General features: G+C 40.0%; 1 protein-coding gene across 2 annotated transcripts in view; it reads right to left on the bottom strand.

The window, feature by feature from the left end:
- Positions 1–17,710, bottom strand: part of LOC115217961 (ubiquitin conjugation factor E4 B) — a 90,745-nt gene extending 73,035 nt beyond the window's left edge. Inside the window, exon 1 of one of the 2 annotated variants that reach the window (XM_036507962.1) lies at positions 17,316–17,710. In XM_036507962.1, coding sequence (XP_036363855.1) covers positions 17,316–17,339 — 24 coding nt within the window. In that variant the 5' untranslated portion in view covers positions 17,340–17,710. The remainder of the gene's footprint in view (positions 1–17,315) is intronic. The other variant, XM_029787681.2, reaches the window with a different exon arrangement.
- Between the last annotated feature and the right edge of the window lie 9,692 nt (positions 17,711–27,402).

Genomic DNA, 27,402 nt, shown 5'->3' with positions numbered 1-27,402 from the left:
CTAACTCCCTGTGCCTTGAGGGGTACACCTTGATACCTTATCTCCACCATCCTTACTCCCTTTCTTGCTGGGGTGGCCATATGTCTCCTCTACAGTAAGACACCTCTTTCAGTCTCCCTTTCCTACTTTAGCTTCCGGCACAAAGCCACTTCCCTAAACATTGTATCCCTACTCTGACAAGGGGTCTTATTTTGCAAGATATTTGGTGGCCCCACTAGTGCTGGTTCCACAAAAAAAAAAATGCATCCAGTGCTCCCTATAAAGTGGTAGGTATTAGAAAGGGTATCCAGCTGTAGAAGCCTTGCCAAAGCAGTCAATGGAGACCAGCTCTACCCTCAGGCTAATCAGATCCTATCAAACCATCCAACCCGTATTAGCATGGAACACAAATGTTAAATGATGATGGTTTTAGGAAAAGGATGAACAAGTGACCCTTCCATATATTTTATAAGAGGAGGAGAAGAAACACCCTTTATAGGTTACAGCCCTAGATTGGTGAAATTTGTGCAGTTGAGATGTTCAAGTTAAACATCTGCTGCAGGGGTCCATTGTAATGAAAAAAAAAAAAACAGAAAAAATGAAACTCCACCAGTGAACTTTGATTCTGGAAGACTAGTAACAGGAGGAAGGAACATGCGAGAAAAAAGGGCCCAGGTGAAGAGGATATTCTATATTTTCCAGCATACAGGTCAAATTTTTGTAGATCAAAATTCACAGCCAAAAACGATATAGGTCAACTTATACAGCAAGATGGCTTTGGAGGACCAAAAATTCCATGTGAAACGCAACGAGGTTTGGAAAGGTAGTGATGACATTTGCACGTTTACACAATATCCTGCATCAACTTGCATATCGGAAAATATGACAGTTCACAGAGGCAAATACCATGATGGTAGTGAAAGAAGAGGTAGCAGAGAGAAGAAGAAACAGCATCTCTGAGAGCTATTTTGTATCGAATGTGTGTGTGTGTGTACCACCACCACCCGTACTACCTCCACAGATGTGAGCTGCACTCTAACGTCATGGATTGGCTTACTTGACTTTTGAACTAAACTGTTACTACTGAAGAAAAAGTATAATACGATCTAACCTATATTTATCATGCTAACAAATAATGACGATATACAAAAATAAACAATTATCAGATGATATTAATCAGTAAATTAGGAGATTATAGATTAACCCCTTGGAGACAAAAACCAACTGGTGCTTCTGAACCAGTCGTGAGTAAACTGTGGCTCATGATGTGGCCCCGATGACGATGAGCCATGCCTTGTATGACATGCTGCATGAAAAGGGCTCCCCTTGCCGTGCATGTGCAATCTGTGTGGGGTCACCCTCGAAGAGAGATAAAAAAAGACTTTTCTGTCAATCACGTCCAGGTATGTTTAGAAAGTCAGGAAACAATAACACCAAATGATGGTCCATCACTGAAATTACACAGATGCAATTATCATAGAATGCTCAATAATTAAACTGATTAATAATTAAATTGATTTTGACATATGATTGTTGATTGGCTTGTCTAGAGGAATATATCGATTCCAAGAACTGAAATTCTAATAAATGTTTAAATTATAAAATTTCAAATTCTAACTTAGTGCTTCTCAGGTTAAACACCTACATTTGGTTTGGGTTTTGTTAATTTAAACATCAGCATTATGTTATGAAAGTTCTAATTTTTCTGGGTGTGTGCCAGCATAAACAGTATGTGAATGGAGCAATATTTACAAGAGAAATATGTAAACAAGTTGCCAACTAAACATGGCAGATTGAAGCTCTATCCATTCTGGCATCAAGCAAAACATATCATGTAGTACATTCCACATTCAAGCCCTACTAGATCTACTTCGTCGTTCACCCTTCAAAAGTCAATAAAATACTTCTGACACAAGTGCTTTCCTGTGTGACACCAGCATGGGTGCCTTTTCACATGACATCGGCACGGGTACTCCTTACATGACATCGGCACGGGTACCCCTTACATGACATCGGCACGGGTACCCCTTACATGACACCGGCACAGTATCCCTTACATGACACCGGCATGGGTATCCCTTACATGACATCGGCACGGGTATCCCTTACATGACACCGGCACAGGTACCCCTTACATGACACCGGCACCCCTTACATGACACCGGCACAGGTACCCCTTACATGACACCAGCACAGGTGTCCCTTATGTGACACCAGCATGAGTGCTTTCTACAGGACAACACCAAACTGGATGCTTTTTACATGGAACCAGCACCTGCAAGCCCACAAGACAAAGACCTCTCATGCTATATATAGGTATACAGGTCAGCATTACAAATAAATATGTATATATATATATATATATATACATATATTAATAAATATCAGGGGAACAGAGATTTACATATCCAGGTTTTGTTATTCGGTTAATCACATCTTTCTTTGTCAGTACCTACATGCATTTCCACTGCAAGCTGATGCACACTGCAAATTATGCATATTGGTGAGCATCATAGTGTTAATTACCAGTGCTGCTTCATCAGGGTAAAATTTAACTACATCTCAGATACTATATATATATATGTATATATAGGTGCAGGTGTGGCTGTGTGGTAAGAAGCTTGCTTCCCAACCATATGGTTCTGGGTTCAGTCCCATTGCATGGCACCTTGGACAAAGGTCTTCTACTATAGTCTCAGGCCAACTAAAGTCATGTGAGTGGATTTGGTAGACAGAAACTGAAAGAAGCCTGTCATGTGTGTGTGTGTGTGTGTAAGTATTTATGTGAGTGTTTGTGTGTGTGCTTGTTCCCTCACCATTGCTTGACAACCAATGTTGTGTTTACATCCCCGTAACTTAGTGGTTCAGCAAAAGAGACGGACAGAATAAGTACTAGGCTTATAAACAATAAGCTCTGGGGTCGATTTGTTTGACTAGAAGGCAGTGCTCCAGCATGGCCACAGTCAAATGACATATATATATACATATATAGAAAGATATATCATCATCATCATTTAACGTCCGCATTCCATGCTAGAGTGGGTGGGATGGTACTACAAGAGCCAGCCAGGCCAATGCCTGCACCGGACTTCAGTGACTATTTTGGCACGAGTTTTACAGCTGGATGCCCTTCCTAACACCAACCACTCAGCAGAGTGGACTATATATATATATATATATATATATATAATATATATATATATATATATAGGGTAAAGACCCCCTTCGGTCATGAATGACCATGGGATTGCACCTAGAAAGTTACCCTCCTAGACACAAGTCCGGGCAAGGTTGTTTATGGAAGACCAGCAGTCGCCCATGCATACCAGCCTCCCCTCTCCACGCCACTGATGTCATCCAAAGGAAAGACAAAGGTCGATACAGCTTGGCACCAGTGACGTCGTAACTCATTTCTACAGCTGAGTGAACTGGAGCAACATGAAATAAAGTGCCTTGCTCAAGAACACAACACGCAGCCCAGTCCAGGATTCGAGCTCACAACCTCACGATCGTAAGCTCGACGCTCTAACCACTGAGCCATGCGCCTTCATATATATATATATATATATATACACATATATATATATACACCACACATACACGTACACACATAAAACCATAGATGTATCTTGATATATAAATATATTTATCATAAATAAAAAAAAGTAAACACATAGGTATATAAACGCTTATAAGTAAACACACTACACAGACACACGCATGATTATAGGCGCAGGTGTGGCCATGTGGTAAGAAGTTCACTTCCTAACCACATGGTTCCTGGTTCAGTCCCACTACATGACACCTTGAGCAAGTGTCTTCTACTATAGCCTGAGGCCAACCAAAGCCTTGTGAGAGGATTTGGTGAACAGAAACTGAAAGAATCCCACTCTGTGTGTGTGTGTGTGTGCATCTTTTTATGTTTGAGTTTGTCCACCACTGCCGCTTGACAACTAGTGTTGACATGTTCACAACCCCATAACTTAGCAGTTCAGCAAAATAAACTGATAGAATAAGTGCCAGGCTTAAGAAAAAAATGTAGTGGTCAATTGATTAGATTAAACTTCAAGGCATTGCCCCAGCATTGCCACAGTCTAATGATTGAACCCATTAAAAGATAAAACTATATATATTTAGCATTCAGATTATTTTATCAAATGTAATCATTTATTCACATTGTTTTGAATTAATCATGGATTGATTACCTTGAAGCTTCAAGATTTCAATGAGGTCATTGTATAGTTTTTTGAATGACATTGTAGGGAAGGTGTGAGAGGCTGAATCAGGTCAGTTTGAACATAAAACAGGTCGAATATTTGGGCTGGATATGGCTGGCTCAAATGCTAAAGGATTTAACAAATAGCCAGTACCGCACCGACTGGCCTCCATGCTGTGGGCACGTAACAATCACCATCCAATCGTGGCCGATCGCCAGCCTAATCTGGCTCGTGTGTCGGTGGCACATAAAAACCACCATCCGAGCGTGGTCGTCTGCTAGCCTTGTCTGGCACCTGTGTCGGTGGCACATAAAAACACCATCCGAGCATGGCCGTTCGCCAGCCTCGTCTGGCACCTGTGTCGGTGGCACATAAAAAAACACCATCCGAGCGTGGTCGTCTGCTAGCCTTGTCTGGCACCTGTGTCGGTGGCACATAAAAACACCATCCGAGCGTGGCCGTTCGCCAGCCTCGTCTGGCACCTGTGTCGGTGGCACATAAAAACACCATCCGAGCGTGGTCGTCTGCTAGCCTTGTCTGGCACCTGTGTCGGTGGCACATAAAAACACCATCCGAGCGTGGCCGTTCGCCAGCTTCGTCTGGCACCTGTGTCGGTGGCACATAAAAACACCATCCAAGCGTGGCCGTTCGCCAGCCTCGTCTGGCACCTGTGTCGGTGGCACATAAAATCACCCACTACACTCTCGGAGTGGTTGGTGTTAGGAAGGGCATCCAGCTGTAGAAACACTGCCAGATCTGACTGGCCTGGTGCAGCCTTCGGGCTCCCCAGACCCCAGTTGAACCGTCCAACCCATGCTAGCATGGAAAGCGGACGTTAAATGATGATGATGATGATGATGATGATGATTGATCAGGTACATCCCAGTTTGGGAATATGTACATCATATTCCTGCTTGTTATGAAGCAAAATTATGTAACAAAGTGGGTATCTGCCTATAATACAATGCATCAGTGAACCTGACCAACCCATGCCAATGAGAAATGTGGACATATTAAGGCAGCAAGCTGGCAGAATCATTAGCATGCCAGGCAAAATGCTTAGCCATATTTTGTCTGCCACTATGTTTGGAGTTCAAATTCCACCGAGGTCGACTTTGCCTTTCATCCTTTCGGGGTTGATAAATTAAGTACTAGTTGAGTACTGGGGTCGATCTAATTGACTATTCTCCTCCCCCAAATTTCAAGCCTTGTGCCTATAGTAGAAAAGATTATATATATATATAATTATATAATTATATAATGTCCACAAATATATTCATGTGTATACACACACACACTCATACACATAGTTACTATAAATAAAACATACACAAAAATCTACAATCGTAAATGTACATACACGCTACACGTATGTATGTATGTATATATAAACAAGGTTAAATTACTAGCAAAACGCTAGAAAGGTTGCTAATGTTTTTCCTAGAGTTATTTGTAAATAAAAATCTTTTTTTCTAAACCCATTCAACATGACCTATTTGTACTGGTTAAGTCTTCACTGGATGTATTAAAATATTCAAACAAAACACGTAAAAATAAAGAGATTAATGGGTTTTAAATAAACTGAAACAGAGATAGTTTTCTTTTTGGCAAATAATAAAAAGAGAATTAACAATCAGTCGAACAAAATGAATGCAAAAGATGAATGGAATTCTAAATATAACATTTCTTGGTTACACTCTTCAAAACATTTACTATTATATATATAGGCGCAGGAGTGGCTGTGTGGTAAGCAGCTTGCTAACCAACCACATGGTTCCGGGTTCAGTCCCACTGCACGGCATCTTGGGCAAGTGTCTTCTGCTATAGCCCCGGGCCGACCAATGCCTTGTGAGTGGATTTGGTAGACGGAAACTGAAAGAAGCCTGTCGTATATATGTATATATATATATATAAGTGTGTGTGTGTATATGTTTGTGTGTCTGTGTTTGTCCCCCTAGCATTGCTTGACAACCGATGCTGGTGTGTTTACGTCCCCGTCACTTTGCGGTTCGGCAAAAGAGACCGATAGAATAAGTACTGGGCTTACAAAGAATAAGTCCCGGGGTCGATTTGCTCGACTAAAGGCGGTGCTCCAGCATGGCCGCAGTCAAATGACAGAAACAAGTAAAAGAGTAAAGAGTATATATATATATATATTGTTCTGTAGAAGATTCATTGCTATTCAAAATATCTACTTTGAAATTTTTTTTTGTTTATATATATGCATACACATGTACTTACACACCCATATATTTAAACACACCCATATAAACATACACACACACATATAAATATACATACGGCGTGTAAGAGAAAATTCTGCTGGTATGGTCATGTGACGTGTATGGATGAAAACAGCTGTATAATGTGACAATCACTTAAAACTGATGGAACTTAAGGGAGAGAGAGAGACCCCAGAAGACACTCAATGCATCTCATCTCCCTACCCACCAACCCTTCCCCAACAACCATCCCTCCCTGACACATTATATCCCCTAACCCTTTGTACCTCAGGTTCATGTCTTCCTTCCTTCCCATGTGCCCCCAGCTATTCTTCCCCCTCTTCTGCCATGCTTCATCTGAACATCTTGAATCAGCTATTACTCCTAGGGCACTCCATCTCTGCCACCCCACCCTCTCATATAGCTACCCTTCCTATACCGCTACATCTGCATCTACTTTAGTTCCATCTACTTTAAGTGACCAGCACTATTTCGTGCAGCTGTCCTCGCTGATATGCATTCCATAACTAAACCAGTGCAGTCTTCTCTCTTGCACATAACTTTTCTCTCACTACATTAGCACTGTCATACATGCACACTCATCATAATCATCATCATCGTTTAACGTCCGCTTTCCATTCTAGCATGGGTTGGACGGTTCAACTGGGGTCTGGGAAGCCAGAAGGCTGCACCAGGCCCAGTCTGATCTGGCAAGGTTTCTACAGCTGGATTCCCTTCCTAATGCCAACGACTCCGTGAGTGTAGTGGGTGCTTTTTACGTGCCACCGGAACAGGTGCCAGACGGGGCTGGCAAACGGCCACAGTCGGATGGTGCTTTTTACGTGCCACCGGTACGGGCGCCAGGCGAGGCTGGCAACGACCACAATCGGATGGTGCTTTTTACATTGCATATCCAACAAAGCATGCTAGCTTCATTACTCTCTAGCCTTCACATGTCCTCTGCATTCAGGTTCCACATCTCTACCATGTAGTGTAACTGTTTGTAAACAAGCATCATACAATCTGCCTTTCACTCAGAGAAGCCTTTTGTTGCCAACAGAGGCCTAATAGTTCTCTGAACTTTCTCCATCCCATTCTTATTCTAGCAACTACACTTTAAGAACATCCTCCTCCACTGCAAATTAGGTCACTCAGGTAAGAGAAACTACACCTCCAGGAAGCCTACAAGGCATTTGAGAAAATTTGTTAGCCATGGGTCTTTAGTGTTCATTGCTCCTGCACATCCTTTACACATAAGCACTACTTGTTTTGTTAACCTTCCTGTAATTCCGTCCATAATTTGCCCTGGGTACATCGTATGGGGTTCCTGTCAATACCTATCCCACATATTGAGCAGGGCCATTTACCTGAAGGAGGTACATCACATACAGACTGATTCTGTTCCTAATTCGACCAGGCTATAACTCTCTCAGTAACTTTCATGATCTGGTCCAGCAATTTGATACCTCTGTAATTATTTCTAAGTAAGGTATCGTCTTTACCCTTGAGCTGACTATAATGTTACTTCTCCAGTCATTGGGTAGGGCACCTTCCTGAATAACCTGATTAACCAATAAGGGTGACAAGGCTATATCCTACTCTACCATCCTATAATACCTAGTTTTTCTCTCAACAAATTTCTACTTTGTCAAATATGCACACTAATTTCATTTCTCTTTTGTCTTCACACGTCCTCTGCATTCAGGGTCCATGTCTCACTAGCATCTAACATTGCTATTCATACATAAGCATCATTCAATCTGCCTTTCACTTCGACAGAGAGAGAGAGAGAGAGACAGAGCTTTTGTTATCAACAGAAGTAATGGTTCTCTGAATTGTCTCCATCCTGCTCTTTGTTAGGCAACTATACTTTCAGAGTATCCTCCTCCACAGTACACATCAAGGTTGCAGTCGACAGAGTTTATGTTCTCAGCACATTGCTTTACAACAGAGAGACCTGGAATATCTCTTGGAGTGGTTGGTGTTAAGAAGGGCATCCAGCTGTAAGAAACCTTACCAGTTCAGACCAGAGCCTGGTGCAGCCTTCTGGTTTGCCAGTCCTCAGTCAAACCGTCCAACACATGCCAGCATGGAAAGTGGACATTAAATGACGATGATGATGATGGAGGAGCAAGGTCTTAATATCTTCCACATATGCAACCTGAAACACATTCTGAACATCAAGTGGACTGACCAAGTCACATGCAGAGACCCAACCTTCTCATCCTACTGCCACAAAGAGCTTTCTGCTGGCTAGGCCATATAAACAACATGCCTGATGGGAAGGTCCTAAAAGACCTGCTATATGGTGAACTGGCCTCCAGTAAGAGAACACAAGACGACCTCATCTTCATTGCCCTTTAAATGAATATTAAAAAGCAGGACATTGCTGATGATCACTCCTGCTGAAGACTACAACTAGAGAAGGGTTTAAAAAGACATGAGGAGAGGCAGACAATACAGAAGAGCAAATTTAATGAAGAAACTGTACCAAGAGAAAACTGACAAGCAGAGCCCTCATGCGTAGCCAGTGCACCCAAGATGGTTACTCACATTTTGGTGTCTACAGTCACAACAGATGCTGTTCTACCAACAAAACTAAAACAAGATGCAGGAACTTGAGAGATTAACAGATGCTTCTACATATATATATTACACCAGGGACATGCCACCTAGATAGGCAGTGCCTACCTTGAATTAAATAGATCACTAGCAACATTTTCCAGTTATGGCAAAATATGGACCTAATTCAATAAAATTTTGAAGGTTACTCTGATTACTCTGCATAAAACCCAAAATATTTTACTTTTTTGTAGATTAGGTCGGCATAATTCGCCCCTGCTTTTCAATCTCAGTATTTAAGCTACATATAGGACTGCTGTAGTACACGTCCTACAACACCGTTTTCTTTACGCACTATAAAGGCAGAAGTAAATCTGCCTACAACTCACTCACGTACCTGTGTTTCGCTTACTTTTTGTGTGTTTTACCACATATATGTCACCATCTCTACTCACATGGTCAGGGGCCTTCTTGAGAGCAATGAAAGCAATATAAAGTTGTTGTGTTTGCTCTAAGCATTTTTCTTATTGTTGTAGGGAGAAAAAACATGTGAATTGTGGAATGGCCTGAAGTCAAACTGAGACTCAAGGAATGCCCTTTCAGTGATTTTCTGCAATCTGCAAAGACCTTCATTGGACAGTTTGACAGGAGCTGATCAGTTGAAGGGTTGTTCATGCTCCGTGTCTGTTTTGGCATGGTTCATATGGCTGGATGCCCTTTCTAATGCCAACCGCTTTACAGAGTGTGTTGGGTGCTTTTAAGCAGCACCAACCCAGGTACTTTTTACGTGGCACCAACACTTAAGAGCCAGCAAGATTAGGGATGCTCAGCTGGAGGGGGTTGCAGGGGACGATCCTGTATGCAAGGGTGACCACATTTTTACTTAGCTTAATATGTCTTTTCAAGCACAGCAAACCACCAGGAGTCTTGGTCCCCTATCATAAATAAAAATAAAATTCCTCTGTGCTTGATGAAATCATTCCTATATCCTCTCTTCTTGTACTGAGTACAATACTGCAGTCTCTCATATCCTGTGGAACTGCGCCTCCTTTCCAGCACTGGCCCTATAGCTGATTGTTTGTTTGTTGAGCAAAGTGGTCTTCGTCCCATTAGTGGGAGAAGTCCGAAACGTGGTCCTTTGCTATTCGTAAGACCCGCAGAAGAGAAAGCAGGTCAACCCCCGACACCGAGAGCGTCGACGGATGGATGAATGCGCATCCAGGCTCAGCGCTTGCGTAGGAAGTCGGGGACAAGAAACAGGAAGAAAGAGTGAGAGAAAGTTGGAGCGAAAGAGTACAACAGGGGTCGCCACCACCCCCTGCCAGAGCCTCGTGGAGCTTTAGGTGTTTTCGCTCAATAAACACACACAACGCCTGGTCTGGGAATCGAAACTGCGATCCTCCGACTGTGAGTCCACTGCCTTAACCAATGGGCCACTGCGCCTCCACTTGCCTGTGCTGATCATACAAGATGCTCTTTTCAAACTTTATGGTCTCCAGTGGAATGCCATCCATGCCTGGTACCCTTGCCACTAGAAAAAACAACCAATGGCTTTACTTCAGCAGACAACACTGCAGCAAGTTCTTCCCATTAGATATTCAATGACTCAAGCAGGGACGTGGATATCAACCACAACTCTTAACCAAGCTGCTGGGGGAAGCATGGGATTGGCAGCACAAATGACAACATGCATCATTTGACTTGAGTTTTGCACATGCCAACATTTACTTCCACTTTAGGCCCATAGCCCTGTAGGTTATGAGGTGACCTTCACTAGCAGTAAAACCACAAAAGAGCACTCAGTACACTAGGTAAATTGGCTGGTATTAGGAAGAGTATCGAATTGTAGAAACCATGCCAAAGTAGACAGTGAAGCAGGAGGTTCTCCAATTTGTCAGGAGGTCATCCACCATGATTTACAACTTTGTTTGTTTGTTTTTATGGTTCTGTCTACCTCACTGTCCCACCACCAGATCACCTTCCATCTAGCTGGACCCTTACACCGACTACAAGTTTGTTCTCTGGCCCTCAGCAGGTTGTTGTACAGGAGCCTCCAGTTGCCCTCTTTGCTATGAGTTTATATATGTCTGCCTCCCTTCTTTTGCCAAATGCTTCACCAAGAATTTCTCTAAATTTCTGATTCTTTGATGGATTTTTACGCTTCTATATCTTCCTTTCCCAAACTGATTCATACTTCCCAAGTCCTAGCTCTAAATCTGAACCCTAATCTATGTTGGGTTAGATCAGACTGGAGACTGGTGCAGCCTCCTGGCTTCCCAGACCTCGGTCAAACCGTCCAGCCCATGCTAGCATGGAAAACAGATGTTAAACGATGATGATGATGATCTATATATATATATATATATATATATATATATATATATATATATTAGGTAATAAAACAAATGGTTTATACATGGTGGCTTACTGGTAAAGCACGATCACTTTCACAGTGCTCGTTATGCATTTGGTTAATGAGAGACAGAAGATGGAAGATACGAGAATTTTAATTAATCACTAGGATTGTTTCAACCCATCAGCTAGCATCAATCCCTAATGAGTAGGATTCTTAACTGGTTCAGGAGCATCCAATGGTGCAGATGTGTCTCTTCAAGAGATAAATAGATACAACTCATTAAAATAACAGTTCCACAAAGTATCTTCTCAATTTGTGTAAAGAAAAGCAGCAAATTAACAGATCTACCTTCATTTATATGGAAGATCAGTAATGAAATAACAAATGCCACAAAGAAATGAACATGCAATACAGCAAGAAAAGTATTAAATATAACCGTTAACAGACATGGATGTGGAAACACCCTTACGCAGGTTGTATGGCACATGTACTCTTGCTCATACGAGAATCCACAAAGATGTAAGCATATGCACATGTGCGGTTCGGTGCACATACATTCACATGGTGAGCTAAATAGGAAGACATGGGACAGATTGGTGAGAAATGATCTTCAGATGTTGAATTTTACAGAGGAGTGTTGTGGGGGGACTGGCATGTCAAGGAACATACCCAACATTTCACCTGCATGTCATAAAAGGGTGACTAAAAGGGGCTGAGATAGGATTTGCACTCCAGCCTCATAAAACCCTCATCAGTAATAACTACCCAAACCCATGGGACGGGAGGTTGTCCCCCAAGTGGTGCAAAGGGAATCACTAACAAATGGCAGACACAGCAACGCAGCTATAGTAGATGCCTCCAAACTACAGAGGAGATGACATGGGACTGAGACTTCTGACTATTTGTTGTGCTTAGGAAGATATATCAAGTAAAATCATGGCCATCCATACATACAGACATGTCCTTTATAGCAATGTGCCACGACCTATATCCATCCATCCATCCATGCTGTGGGATAGTTTGTATCACACACGTGGGTATAAAAGAGGGTGAGCTGATTCGTGATGTCCTCCTCCCACCTCCACTTCCCAACTGGCGCAAACGCACGGGTGGACAGCTGAAGACCTGGGCAACGACGATAAAGGAGGACCTCTCCGAACTCTCAGGTGGTCGGTCTGCGCAGATGGAACAGCAAAGTAAGTACATATATATATATATATATATATATATATATACAGATATATATATATATAGTGAAGATGCATGGCTCAGTGGTTAGGGCATTCGGCTCAAAATCACGAGGTAGTGAGTTTGATTCCCTGACCAGTCTGTATGTTATGTTCTTGAGCAAGGCACTTTAGTTCACGTAGCTCCAGTTCGCTCAGCTGTAGAAATGAGTTGCGAAGTCACTGGTGTCAAGTTGTATTAGCCCCTTTGCCTTTCCCTTGGATAACATCAGTGGAATGGAGAGGAGAGGCTGGTATGCATAGGCGACTGCTGATCTTCCATAAAAACAACCTTGCCTAGATTTGTCCCTCAGAGGGAAACTTTCTAGGTTTCAATCCCATGATCATTCATGACCAAAGGAGGTCTTTACCCTTTATATGTGTGTGTGTGTGTGTGTGTGTGTGCATATGTTTGCGTCTCTGTGTTTGTCCCTCCACCATCATCACTTGACAACTGATGCTAGTGTTTACATCCCCGTAACTTAGCAGTTGAGCAAAAGAGTTTGATAGAATAAATACTATGCTTACAAAGAATAAGTCCTGGGGTCCATTTGTTCAACTAAAGGTGGTGCTCCTGCATGGTCGCAGTCAAATGACAAACAAGTAAAAGAATATATATGTACATACACATAAAACATATCTGTCCTCTGTCAAAACTCCCCCACAACCCATCTTCCCAACACCTCCCCATTTCACCACCCATGACCACCAACCACTGCAGACCCTTTCACTTTCTCTCATGTGCCTACCTGCACACACTACCTACCCTCATATATCTACCATACTTGCTAGTCACCTTCTCTCCATCACCATACATCTCCCCTTACACTTTTAAGGAACACACCCTGCGAGCCCTTCTGTACCACTCATACTCTCCCCATCCACTCTTCCCTATGGGTAGGTCCTGATGCATCTCCAACAACATCTATTTCTTTCTCTTTCTTTTCCTACAAGGGTAGCCAAGTACCTCTTCTAATGTAAAACAACTATATCTCTCTATTATACTGTAACCTTGCACACAGTCACTCCCCACCCGGTTCCACCCCCCACACCACACTCCTCCCAACTGAGAGGTCTTCACCTCGCAAGTAATTCGGCAACCCTGCTAAAGCACCAGAGCTGGGGCGACATCAAAACCACCCAGTACATGCTGTAAAGCGGTTGGTATTACGAAGGGCGTCCGCTCACAGAAACCAGACTAAAGCAATGGAGCTTGGTGCAGCTCTCTACCTAACCAGCTCTTGTTAGTCTAACCCATGCCAGCTTAGAAATGACAAGGGAATATATATATATATATATATATATATATATATATCATCATCATCGTTTAACGTCCGCTTTCCATGCTAGCATGGGTTGGACGGTTTGACTGAGGGCTAGCGAACCAGATGGCTGCACCAAGCTCCAGTCTTGATCTGGCAGAGTTTCTACAGCTGGATGCCCTTCCTAAAACCAACCACCCCAAGAGTGTAGTGGGTGCTTTTACGTGCCACTGGCACGGGGGCCAGTCAGGTGGTACTTGCAACGACCTTGCTCGAATTTTTACACATGGGCCAATCAGGTGGTACTGTCAATGACCTCGCTCGAATTTTTGGGGCCACTCAGGCGGTACTGGCAACGACCTCGCTAGAATTTTTTACACATGCCAACAGCACAGATACTGGTAACGATCACACTCGAATGGTGCCTCTTACATGCCACCGGCACGGAAGCCAGTGAGCCACTCTGGCAACGATCACACTCGGATGGTGCTCTTAGCACCCTACTAGCACTGGATATAAAATGTGCGTGTGTTTGTGTGTATCGTCATCATTTAACGTCCGCTTTTCCAAGCTGGCAGGGGTTAGACTGTTTGACAAGAGCTAGCAAGCCAGAATTCTGCACCAATCTCTACTGTCTGCTTTAGTATACTCTCTATGGCTGGATGCCGTTCCTGTATTGGGGGGGGGGGCATCAAGCCGTAGAAATCATACTAAAGCAAACAGCAAAGCGTGTGTGTGTGTGTGTACAGACATACATGTATATACCTAACATTCCGTTGTACTCCTAGCGCGAAACCAAGTGGTAAGATCGACAGTGATGGATATATAATACTGTAGACCTCGGATTATATACACACACACACACATATATATATATATATATATATATATACACACACACATGTCTCTATGTGTATGTAAATATGCATGTGCCTGCAACTTATGTATATGTGAAGATGTATATACATACAGAAGCAGATATGAGCATATATGTAAACAATGTGTGCACACACAAACACATATATATATTTGCATCCATGCATGCATGCACAAATACGTGCGCGCGTGTAACTATCCCATCCCTGCGTCCAAGTCGACCTGTGATCAAAGTCATTCAAGCGAAGACCGTCTCGTCTCGTTTTCTTCCTTTAAGGCAACCCCCATCGTCATTACATTTACACAAAAACAAAATGTCCTCATTTATGATGGTAGCTGTTTGTTATTCGAGTGAGATTTGGCTGCGACTTCTAACAGGTCTCATACCAGGCAGATGTTGCACTGTTAACCACATCAACCGTTAATCTAAACATGTTTCTATCCTACGAAAGCACTTTTCACTGTTTATTTTTTCCAAAATTATACAGTTTCAGCCAGTCTTCCTAGGGGTTAAAAAAAAGCGGGGGGAGGCTTCTACGTGGTGGTGACTTGATTTGGTATATATGTAACAGCAATCAAACGTCCTCGAATCACACCCTACTAAATTATGTAGTCCAAAACACATAATCATAAGACAGGATGGTCACAGTTGATATGACTTTGAGCGCAGGTGTGTTCGGGCAAGGTTGTCCAGCGAATCCTACGATGACCATCTTTCCCCCATCAAATTGAGGATCCTTTGATAACCAAAATATCACAGGAGCTAAAACAACAACAGAGATATATAAACGAAAAAGAAAATATATCGATAGATAGATAGATAGATAGATAGATAGATAGATAGATAGATAGATAGATAGATAGATAGATATACGCACGAACACATCCATCATTTACTTTTGTTGTTTTTATATTTTCTGGTTTAATTTTCGGGTGTAGGGTATTTGTTTATTTTAAATTTGTTTTTGTGTCGTTGCTTTTTCACAATCTAGGGGCGATCTTGTTCCCCCAGAGACCCCCACGAAGACAATGAAATTTGATTCAATCCATGTACATATAGCTACATGTTTAATTAAACACAACATCTATACACACACACATATATATATATATATATACATATATATATATATATTGGCCTGCTCGCTTAGCCAGCGGGGTGGCGTCATTTGAAGGCTAAAACAATGCGAAGCGCATTGTGACCAGCGATGTGTAGCAACATCTGATAGCCTGGTCGGTCACGGTGATATATATATATATATATATATATATAATCCTAAGGAAAACTGAAGTACAGTTGATGAAGTGGGGGGGGTGCTAAAAAGAGAAACGGAAAGAAAAAAAAAAAAAAAAGAGTAAAGAAAGAGAGAGAGAGAGAGAGAGAAAAAGACAAACTCGAACATTTTTTTTCGTTAACAAGAAACAAGATACAACCATAAGCAATGTACAAGTCTCAAACAGAGAAACAGAGGATAAAGTAAACAGTCATAAAATACATACATGTTTGTAGACACACATATATACACTACACACATATATATATATTATATATATATATATTTATATTATATACACAGACACACACATTATTGGTGTGAAAATAACGGTTAGTTGCAGTTTGTGTTGACGATTCCCTGTCGTCGCAGACAAGAGTTGTTATATTAGAGTTTCGTCAAAAAATGAAATTTGAATTCATTAATATTATCATTCTTAAGCCAACCTAGTTCTATGTAATGTTTTCTAGTGTCAGACCCCCGAAAGCTTTTTAAGTAGAGTAGGAGACACGAAAGACAAAGGTTTGAACAGAGAGAGAGATTGACAAATTTAACCATTTTTGTTGGGGTTTTTTTTCTGTTTGTTTCAAACAAATAACGAAATGTGAAGGAAAGATAGCAAAAAGGCAAAACGGAGTCAGTCTCTCTGACATAAAAACTGAGAGACAAAGATGGTAAACAGAAGCAAAGACACACATATACTTACATATATATACATATATATATGTTTATAAAGGTAGATTGATATACATATAGAAACACAGACACATATCGTCAATGTAAATACATATATATATATATATATATATTATATATATATAATATATATATATATACACACACATATATATATATATATATAATATATATATACATACATATAAGCATTGACAAATATACATACATGCAGACATATATACATCGATATATATATATATATACATACATATATGTATTGATATATATATATATATATATATATAATATATATATACATATATGTATTGATATATACATACATATATGTATTGATATATACATACATATGTATTGACATATATATACCATACATATAGGCAATGACATATATATATATACATACATATAAGCATTGACAAATATACATACATGCAGACATATATACATAAACGTAGACATGTATATATATATATATATATACACGTAGGCATAGACATGTACATATGTGTAAACCTATACATTATAGATACGACCGTATATACACACACATATATACATATATATATATATATAGTGTGTCTGTGTGAAAATAACGGTTAGCATTGCACAGTGTTGTTGTTATTCATGTCTGATTGTTCCTACCTCATCTGGAGTTAGTTCACTCATGCCGAACACCTCCTGTTGATTAGAGAACCGTGTGGCCGTTTCCTTCGACTCTGTTTTTTGGGGCTGCTCTTATCTCCAAAAAGCTCCACTTGTATTTGTTTTGTTTAGGGGGGGTCCTTTTTTTCCTTTCTGTGTGTGTGTGTCTGTCTATTAGTGTTTTAGTTGGCCCTTTAAACGGGGACGGTTCCACTAAAGCTTCGCTGTGTGTGTTGTTTTTTTTATATGGGATTTTTTTTTTAACGAGACGAACGAAGTTAGGCAAAAAAAAGGAGAAGTTCTTTTTTTTTTTTTTTTTTTACAAAAAAAAATGTTGGAAGGGGTCCTCTGTGTCAAAGAAGGCAGCAGAAGACAACGAATGACTTTATTATACACAAATTGAACGTCACTTCCGCTTTCCAAAACGGAACTATTGACCTGACCTTGCTAACTATTTATAAAAACCACTTTTACTATTAATTTTTTTCACCTTTACCATCACTATTACCATAACTCCTTCTCTACCACTAATCGGTCCGCTTTTACTATTACAATAATCATAATTATCATCCCAACCACTGATAATTTCTATTAACATTATACTAGTATATCACTTCTTCAATAAACCGGAAATAGTAACCTTAGCATTTCTGCAAATTCGTATAACTACAATTTTTTCCTATTTATTATTTTTAATTACTATTTTTACAATTTGTTTTTCTAGCACTACTAGTTAGTTCTACTTCTACTTTTACTATTATTACAACGGCTGTTATTTCTGTCAACGCTATTCTTCTAGTACGGTACGGAACTTCTTATCCGGCTTCCAGAAATCCGGAAATTATTTGCTTCATCATGCAGTATATTACCATACTGTGTGTTTAGTAAATACTTCTCAGCACCCGTAAAAGAGAAAGAGAGACAGACAGACGTAACCTCCTACCATGACATCTTACAACTACCACCGACACCACTATCATCATTATAATTATCCTTAAGAATATACAGTATCAGACTTCTTGGGAGGATTTCAGAAATTGGGGAATACAGTGCAGTATACTGTATTGGGAATTGGATAAACAGACTCTGTTTTTGCATGTGGAAGGGTATCTAGTTGTAGAAGTTATGCCAAAGTCAATAGTGGAGAATGAAGTTCTCCTACTTGTCAGATTCTGTCAAACCCTCCACCATTCTTATTTTAAATAATTTCGTTCTTTAGTTTTTTTTATATGTGGATCAATAAAGATCAAACATATTCTTCTTTAGAAGTGTGTAAATTTGTACTTGTATCTCCCAAATGAAATCATATTCTTCGTTTAATTTTCACCCTACGAACATTATAGTGAATATATGGTACTATATGATATATTTTAAGAATTTTAATAAATATCGAACAAACCCTACTTTAGAAGTAAATTAATTTGAATTTGTGAAATACGATTTAGTTATTTACTTTTCATAGTTTATTCATATTAGAAATATATAAAGAATCTTGCAAACCAAATCCGAAAACGAAATATGTGTTGTCTCCAGAAAACCGAAACTCCAGAAATCCGGAATACTTCCGGTTCCAAGCTTGCCGGAAATTTGTCCGGTACTGTATTACATCTTCCACAAACCGGAACTTCTCAGCGAACCAAACTGCAACTACTACTTTTACTATAATATTTACATTTGTTCCTCCTGTCACTACAGTAGCAACTATTTCTACTATTACTACAGTTACCACTAGTTCTACCAGCAACCGTTATTTCTGTTACTGTATATTGCATATTCATAGTATTTCGTCCGTCCGTCGCTACTTTTCTGAGTTCTAACTCTACGGAGGTCGACTTTACTTTTCATCCTTTTAAGGTCGATAAAATAAGTACCAGTTACACACTGGGTCGATGCAAACGACTCTCAACTCCCCCGAATTTGCTGACTTTTGAATCAAAATTTCAAATAATTTTATATTCCACAAACCGGAAGTGCCATCCTTTAATTCAATTATCAACATTAATTACAACTATTTCGGTTATATATATTATATGTTATTTATTTTCGTTATTACGATTAGTACCACTACAACTGCTATTATATAATTTTAACCATTATCATCACATATACTACTATAACAGCTGACGTTATTTTGTTTACTGACTGGTTTCACAAACCGGAAGTGCTACAGTTACATTTAACAATTAGTGAAATATTTTTTACAGTTTATTAGTTTTATCGTTAGTACTACTAGTTCTACTTTTACTACTAAAACGACCTTTGTTACTGTTACTCTAAAATTACCGTTTCCGTAAACCAGTTCTGACTTTCTACTTCTATTTTTAGGCTCTTCAGTGAACCTACAGCTGGTCTCTCTATATGCTAGAAATAGCAGCATCATTTCGTGAAAAATTTCCCAAGGTTGCTTGCTATGTGAAAAGTGATCTGGATTAAACAACAATTACAACTTTATTCATAATTCTTTAAATATGTATTGATAAAATTGATATTAACTACTATTATTTCTATTTTATTAGATATAATAGTGACAGGACGACTGACAAATTGTTTTTGGAGTATTTGAGTTATGTCCCTTCATCTTTATTTCAAAACCTGGTGAACTCTGAATATTTAGCTTTAAAAAAAGGTGGCGAGCTTGTTGAAGCGTTACCACGTCGGGTGAAATGATTAGCAGTATTTCGTCTGTCGCGACGTTCTGAGTTCGAATTCCGCCGAAGTCAACTTTGCTATTCATCCTTTCGTGGTCGATGAATTAAGTACCAGTTTTGCACTGGGGTCAATGTAATCGACTTAATCCGTTTGTGTGTCCGCAAAGGTCGATCGAGTTTGCCTGTCATCCTTTCGAGGGTCGATAAAATAAGTACTAGTTGATCACTGGAGTAAATATAATCGACTTACCCACCCCCTGACATTGCTGGCCTTGTGTCAACATTCGAAACCACTATTTAGCTTTTCATCCCTTCAAGGTTCAATAAAATGGTTCGAAAAGAAAATAGAAAACTTTCAATAAAACATTGATGTAATCTTTTCCATTATTTTATTGAGAATATTAAATACAACACGACTTTTTTTTTTTTCTACCGGCTTAGTAACATTTCGTCTGTTTTTACGTTCCCAGTTCAAATTCCACGAAAGTCATCTTTGCCTATCATCCAACACCAGGGACTATGTCATCGACAAACTTCATTCCTTCAGAATTTCAGGTTTAATATTTATAGTAGAAAAGATTATACAATTTGTATAGTCGTTGCATACAATTCATGTACTAGTTAACAAGTGACTTAAAATATTTAATTTGGTTGCTTTAAATTGTGATTTTCTGTTCAATTAAATAAAATACCACTCCTGTCATAAAGCAGAAGGACACATTGAATAATGTAGTCTTAGATACACTATGCCTGAAAAGAAGATTGAGTGATGGTCATGGCTAGAACACATAGCCATGGTCATAGATTCGCTCAATTCGGACTAACCTGAGAGTTGAAGAAAAACATTTCTACTTTCACTTTCATTTCTGAAGTGTCAGAATCTGTATCACATCTGCAATGTGGTTGGTGAAGCAGTTCCACAGTCTATGGAGAAAGATTGACTGAATGATCAGAGTGTCAGAAAAAAAAAAGTACCTTGCAGTATCTGTTCGAAATAGTCAGTCTGAGTTCAAATCCTACTGGGGTCAACTTTGCCTTTCATCTTCTCAGAGGTCAATGAAACAAACCAAGTACTGAAGCCAATGAAATCATCTAACTTCCTCCTCCATATTTAGACCTTGTGCTAATGTAAGAACCAATTATTATTATACTAGAATTGAGGTGGTGAGCTGGCAGAATTATTAGCACACAAGACAAAATACTTAACAGTATTACATCTGTCTTTATGGTCTGAGTTCAAATACTGTCATGGTTGACATTGTTTTCCATCTTTTCAAGGTTGATGAACCGGTTGAGCATTTTGGTCAATGGAATGAAGTAGCACCTCCACCCACTAAATTTCAGATCTTGTGACTAAACTAAAATTACCAGTTCTACTTGTAGAATTGCGGAGGCACATAGCCTAGTGGTTAGAGCAGCGGACTTGCAGTCAAGGGATCGTGGATTCGAATCTCAGACTGGGCAATATGTGTTTATGAGTGAAACACCTAAGCTCCACGCGGCTCCAGCAGAAGGTAATGGCAAACTTCTGCTGACTCTTTCTCCACAACTTTCTCTCACCCATTCCTCCTGCATCTTGCAGCTCACCTGCGACAGACTGGTGTCCTGTCCAGGTGGGGAACCTATATGCCAAGGAAACTGAGAAACTGGCCCTATGAGCCAGGGATGGCTCGAGAAGGAACAAACTTGTAGAATTATGGCTTTCAGTTGGTAGAATTATTAGAGCATCAGACAAATACCTTGTGGCAGATGTTCTGGCTTTTTCTGTCCTGAGTTCACATCAGACCACAGCCAAACCCATTACCTTCAGGAAAATTTTAAACACATAAACATGAAATGTTAGCAGGTAAAGGAGAAACAGGTGATTAGTTCACCAAAAATCATGGCGGAACAAGTGATATTTTGGGAAAGTACAACAGAGTTTATAGGGGAAGTGGATCAGGAACAGTTTTGAACCAGTTGCCCTCTGTGTTTCTGAGCTCCTCTATAAATTCTATTGTGCTTTCTGAAAATTTTGCTTGTCTTACAACAGGTTTTTGCCAAACAGCTCCTGTTAATTTTGACCCCCATTTGTGTCCAATCTACATTCATAAAACACAAAAATACAAACATGTATATATTTCGTTTTGGGATTTGGTCTACAAGATTCTTTATGTGAGTTCGTGTGTTGAAGCATATTCTGTTGTGTCTGGGGAGAGTCATTTTGTTTTAGTGCCTTATTAATTTAAAACACTCACTGGTAAAATTTCCACTTTATTTTTTATTTTATTTTCGTTGCATCTTGCAACCTTTTCAATAGTTTTGAAAAGGTTGGAAGACGCAACGAAAATATTAAAAAATAAATCAGACATCATAAGGCACTAAAAGAAAATGACTCTCCCCAGACACAACACATATACTTATTTCCATTGTAGATATACCTGAGTTGTTCCCCTTGGACTATATGTACTCTTGTCTTGCAGTGAATGAACTTCGTACACACACGAATGGGGAATTTCACATCTGCATTTAGTTCAGTACAGGCTACGATACTTAATTGAGAGAACAGTGAGGAAAAAAAATAAATAAAAGTGAAGTAATCAATAGAAATTATGGCTATAATAAGGCGCAGGCGTGGCTGAGTGACTTAGAAGCTTAGTTCCCAAACATTTAGGTTCTAGTTCAGTCCCACTGCATGGCATACTGAGCAAGTGTCTTCTGTGGTCTTGGGCCAACCAAAGCACTGTGTGTGAACTTGGTAAGCAGAAACTGAAAGACGCCTATATATATATATATATATCATCATTATCATTTAACGTTCGTTGTCCATGCTGGCATGGGTTGGATAGTTTGACCAGGGATGGTAAGCTGGAAGGCTGCTCAAGACTCCGGTCTGATTTGGCATGGTTTTCCATTTGCGTGGATACCCTTCCTAACACCAACCCCTCTGAGAGTGTACTGCGTGCTGTTATTTACTAACACCTTGGGTACTAATTTGCGTGACACCAGTATCTGCCACAACTGCGATTTTGCTCGGCTTGATGGGTCTTCTCAACCACGATATAATGCCAAAGGTCTCAGTCATTGCCTCTGTCAAAGGAACTCAGCTACTTTGCCTCTGTGAGGCCCAATGCTCGAAAGGAACTCATATATATATATATATATATATATATATATATATACACACACACGATGGGCTTCTGACAGTTTCTGTCTAGGAAATCCACTCACAAGGCTTTGGTCTGCCCAAGGCTATAAAAGAAGACAGGTGTCCAAAGTGTTATACAGTGGGTCCGAACCTAGCACCATCTATACACGAAATATGTATGTGTACATGCACCCCCTTGTCTTGACAGCATGTGATGATTGTAAAAGAGCATCATTGTTCGTCTTCAGTCTTACGGGAAAAACGTCTGGCAAAGGGGAGACAACCCGAATGAATCAAATGTGAAAGGAATTGATCTCCATTGATGAAACACAACTGTGATTAGCACAGCCACGTTTGAATCTACTCGGACTTATTAAGAATGAATATATATGTCATCACTTTGAATTTTGCAGTTCAGTGTATGCGAGATGATTAAAAATGGTTTTTGATTTAACATATTAGGTATGGTAGCCTGCACTTAACTATATAATCTTTTTGCAGAGGAAGTTCTTTAGTTGTTAAACTGTTTTGATACCAACCCACCTGAGACCACCCTTGGTTCTCTGATATAAATTTTCTGATTTAAGCCTTCAACGTATTGAATATTTGGGCAAGGCATGGCTGGGTTGAATGCTGAAAGGGTAAGCTAATGACTTGTAACAAGTAAATGATGTAACAACACTTTGCAAATTAGCAATTTTATTTCATTGCATGAATAACTTTTCCTGTTATTCATGAGTTAGAAATTCCAACAATAAAGTCAACACAATGGACAAAAATAGTTTTGTACTTTTATAAATATTTGATTGAGAAGGCTCTGTGATTAAGCTGCCAGGACAGGAGAGAATATTCAAAATGGGTTCATGTAGAACTGTAGCAGCATGTCTCAGTAACATTAAGTGCTACCCATCAGGCTGAGTAAATAGCCATTACAACAGTTTTCAAAAGCTGTTGCTATGCCGTGATTTCAACTCAGTAACTTGATAACTCAGTTTTGAGTTTATCCTATAGCAAGACTCAAAATCAAAGTTGTGAGAACTGCAAAGGAATGACATGTGCACAACAGCCAAACACCGCATCGCTGGAACTGTGAAGCGAACAGTTCTATCCAAGGATTTTTGTATTTTTTTCATAAACTAGGAGATGGCTACTGACATTAAGCTTAAGGATTATATAATGTACAAGTATAAAGAAAGAGGTAAAGAAAAAGGGTCTCATTATATTGAGTGGAAATAGGGGGAGCTGCAGTTCCGCAGTGAATGTACACAAGCTGCCACTGCTGAAGCAAGGATTCCCAACTGCAGATCCATAGTCTCACAACCTAACAGCATCCTTGTTGTTGCCAAAATATATATAATGCATAAATAGAGTCTGAAAAATTGTTTTAAGATACATGGCATATTTTCTAAATATGCCTCTTCAAGTAACGTAATAGCATGAAACTATTAGTAGCTTCTTCAGTTGTGTATTGAAATTGATATTTATTTCTCACTGGATCAGAGTACTATTTTGGTTGATTCTATGTATACTGGATCTGTAAACTATATGTGTGGTGTGTGTGTGTGTGTGAAGGTACATGTCAAGTGGTTAGGGTCTTGCACTTGTGATTGCAGTTTCAATTCTTGAACCGGGCGGTGTGCTGTGTTCTTGAGGAAAATACTTCGTTTCATATCACTTGAACATCTGACATGTGGTATGTTGTGCACCTGTACAGGTAATATTAATTTGATGAATAGAGTACAGTACAAATATTTGATCACTATAAACAAATCAGGTATGTACAGGTTGTTCAACACGAAACTGCATCTATTGTGAGAATCCACCACATACATACTTGCATATATACATATACACATACAGCATCATCATTATTTAACGCCCACTTTCCACGCTGGCATGGGTTAGACGGTTTGACTGAGGTCTGGAGAACCAGTGGTTGCACCAGGTTCCAATCTGATCTACCAATGTTTCTACAGCTGGATGCCCTTCCTAATGCCAACCACTCCGAGAGCGTAGTGGGTGCTTTTTATGTGCAACCAGCACAGGAGCCAGTCAGGCAGGCCTGGTATTGATCGCATTCGGATAGTGCCTTTTACGTACCACTGGCACAGGGTCCAGCTAAGGGGTACTGGCATCAGCCATGTTCAGATGAAGCTTTTTACATGCCAGGAGCTAGTCATACATACACGTATACATACATGCATGCATACACACATACATGCATGCTTACATACACATATACATACATGCATGCTTACACACACATGCATACATACATACACACACACATACATATATACATATATTCTTCATAGAATTATCCATGCTGAATGACATTTGCAAATAATTCTCAATGAATTGAAACCTGACTTTTTTTAATTAAAGAATATGAAAACCTGGAGGCAATTGTGAGGAGCTTCTAAAAGAAACATGAGAGAATTTCAAAACATTAAGAATCCATTTCACAGAATATCTAGTTTTTCCCATTTAGGATTAATCCAGAGAGGATTAAGAGTATAACATGTCATTTGTACTTTAGCAAACTTTAGTTTTTCTTTCATAATGGCAATTTTTTCTGGTCGTTCAGTTCATGCGACACCCATTTATTGAGCACTTAGCACACTTGCAAACTCCTAAACAGTTGTGCTAGGATTTGCTTTCACCAAAATTTTCCAAATTCAGCAAAGTAAATTTTGTACTGCCAGGTGCCCTCCCTGTCACCAACCCACACCGGTTTCCAATTGAGGAAATATTCCCCATTGCCAAGACATGTTTTCCCAGGAGGCTGGAAATGAAGGACAGCACTCATAAACTGGTAACAGTTGTTTCTGTCAACCAAATCCACTCGCAAGGCTAGGGCTATAGTAGAGGTACTTGTTCAAGATGCCATCCAGTGGGACTCAGCCTGAATTGTGTATATATTATCTATGTGTATCATCATCACCATTATCCAGTGTTTTAAATCTGGGTTTTGTCCTCGTTAACAGGGGTGGCCGGATCTACGTCAATGCCATGGCAACCAAGGCAGATAGGTGCACCCCACCCCAACCATTGGGCTGGCTGGCTGGCTGGTGCCCATCCTCCTTTGCTATCATGAGGCTTTCTTGACGCTGGATTTTCTACGGGGAGCATGCCTTTGCTTACCCTCTACCTCAGTTTCTACACGAGGGGTCCTGAGACCAAGACCTCTACCATGATGTAGTGGAACTAGCTCTGGAAGGCAGGAATGCTACTCCCTGAGACCCCTTTCAGAGTACCCCCTACTATATATATACATCTGTGTGGTTAGGGAGCTTGCTTCCTGGCTATATGGTTTCGGGTTCAGTCCCACTGCGTGGCACTTTGGACAGGTGTCTTCCGCTATAGCCCCGAGTCAACCGAAGCTTTGTGATTGAATTAGGTAGGTGGAAGTTACTGCCGTGTGTGTATGTGTGCGTGTAGGTGCTCAGTGCCTCTCCGAAAGAGAGAGAGGGATATATATATATGTTTATGGGAAACGTTTTGAATATGCAAATAAAGCTCTTATTCCATTATGATGTGTCAGAACGCATGTGTTGTCCACTCACGAATCTTCTATTTCATATTAAATACCGATATAATCGTAATTTACACACTCTGGTAAGTACTTGTAGAAAATTTCATTTAAAAATATCTAGTTTTCCGAAAGTTATGAGGAAACAAATCCAACTTCTGTGAATTTTCCGAAACTCATCACCCCACCATCGGAAATATTTTCTTCAACATAAATCTGGACCTACACCATCTAAAGTGTAATTGCAAAAAATTTCATTGAAAAATACCCACTTTTCTGGAAGTTATGAGGCAACAAAGTTGTGGGGTGGAGCACACATGTGAAGGTATACCCAAATCTGGAGTTACATAGCCTACGGCTTGGGGTATTTGGTTCGCGATCAACTGGAGAGGCGGTGCGTTACGTTCTTGAGCAATGCACCTGATTCCACATTGCTCCAGTCAACTCAGCTAAAAATGAGTACCACTGGGTGCAACCCTCTCTCTCTCTCCCTCCAGCTGTTTGTTACACCTCGGACGTAGCGATGGGGAGAAAAGGTGGGCTGAGAAAATGTCTAGTCTGCTCGTGATTACATAGGCACCTAAAACAATTAGAGAAAGCATGGTACATGTTACCAAACTCTAAACGTTCACTGGGTAACAGCTGGTTCTCTAGAATGTATACAAAATTGTCCTGCTAGCAGAGACAGCATTTAAAACTGCAGAAAAACACGGAGAATTAATTGATGTACTGAGATTGCTAGTAGTAAACTGACGCAAACAAGTTGTGCTCAGCAAAGAT

The sequence above is a fragment of the Octopus sinensis genome, linkage group LG12 (genome assembly GCF_006345805.1).
Source record: "Octopus sinensis linkage group LG12, ASM634580v1, whole genome shotgun sequence".
Classification (NCBI taxonomy): Eukaryota; Metazoa; Mollusca; class Cephalopoda; order Octopoda; family Octopodidae; genus Octopus; species Octopus sinensis.
The sequence above is the reverse complement of the archived record's forward strand: the minus strand, read 5'-3'. Positions and strand labels throughout refer to the sequence as shown.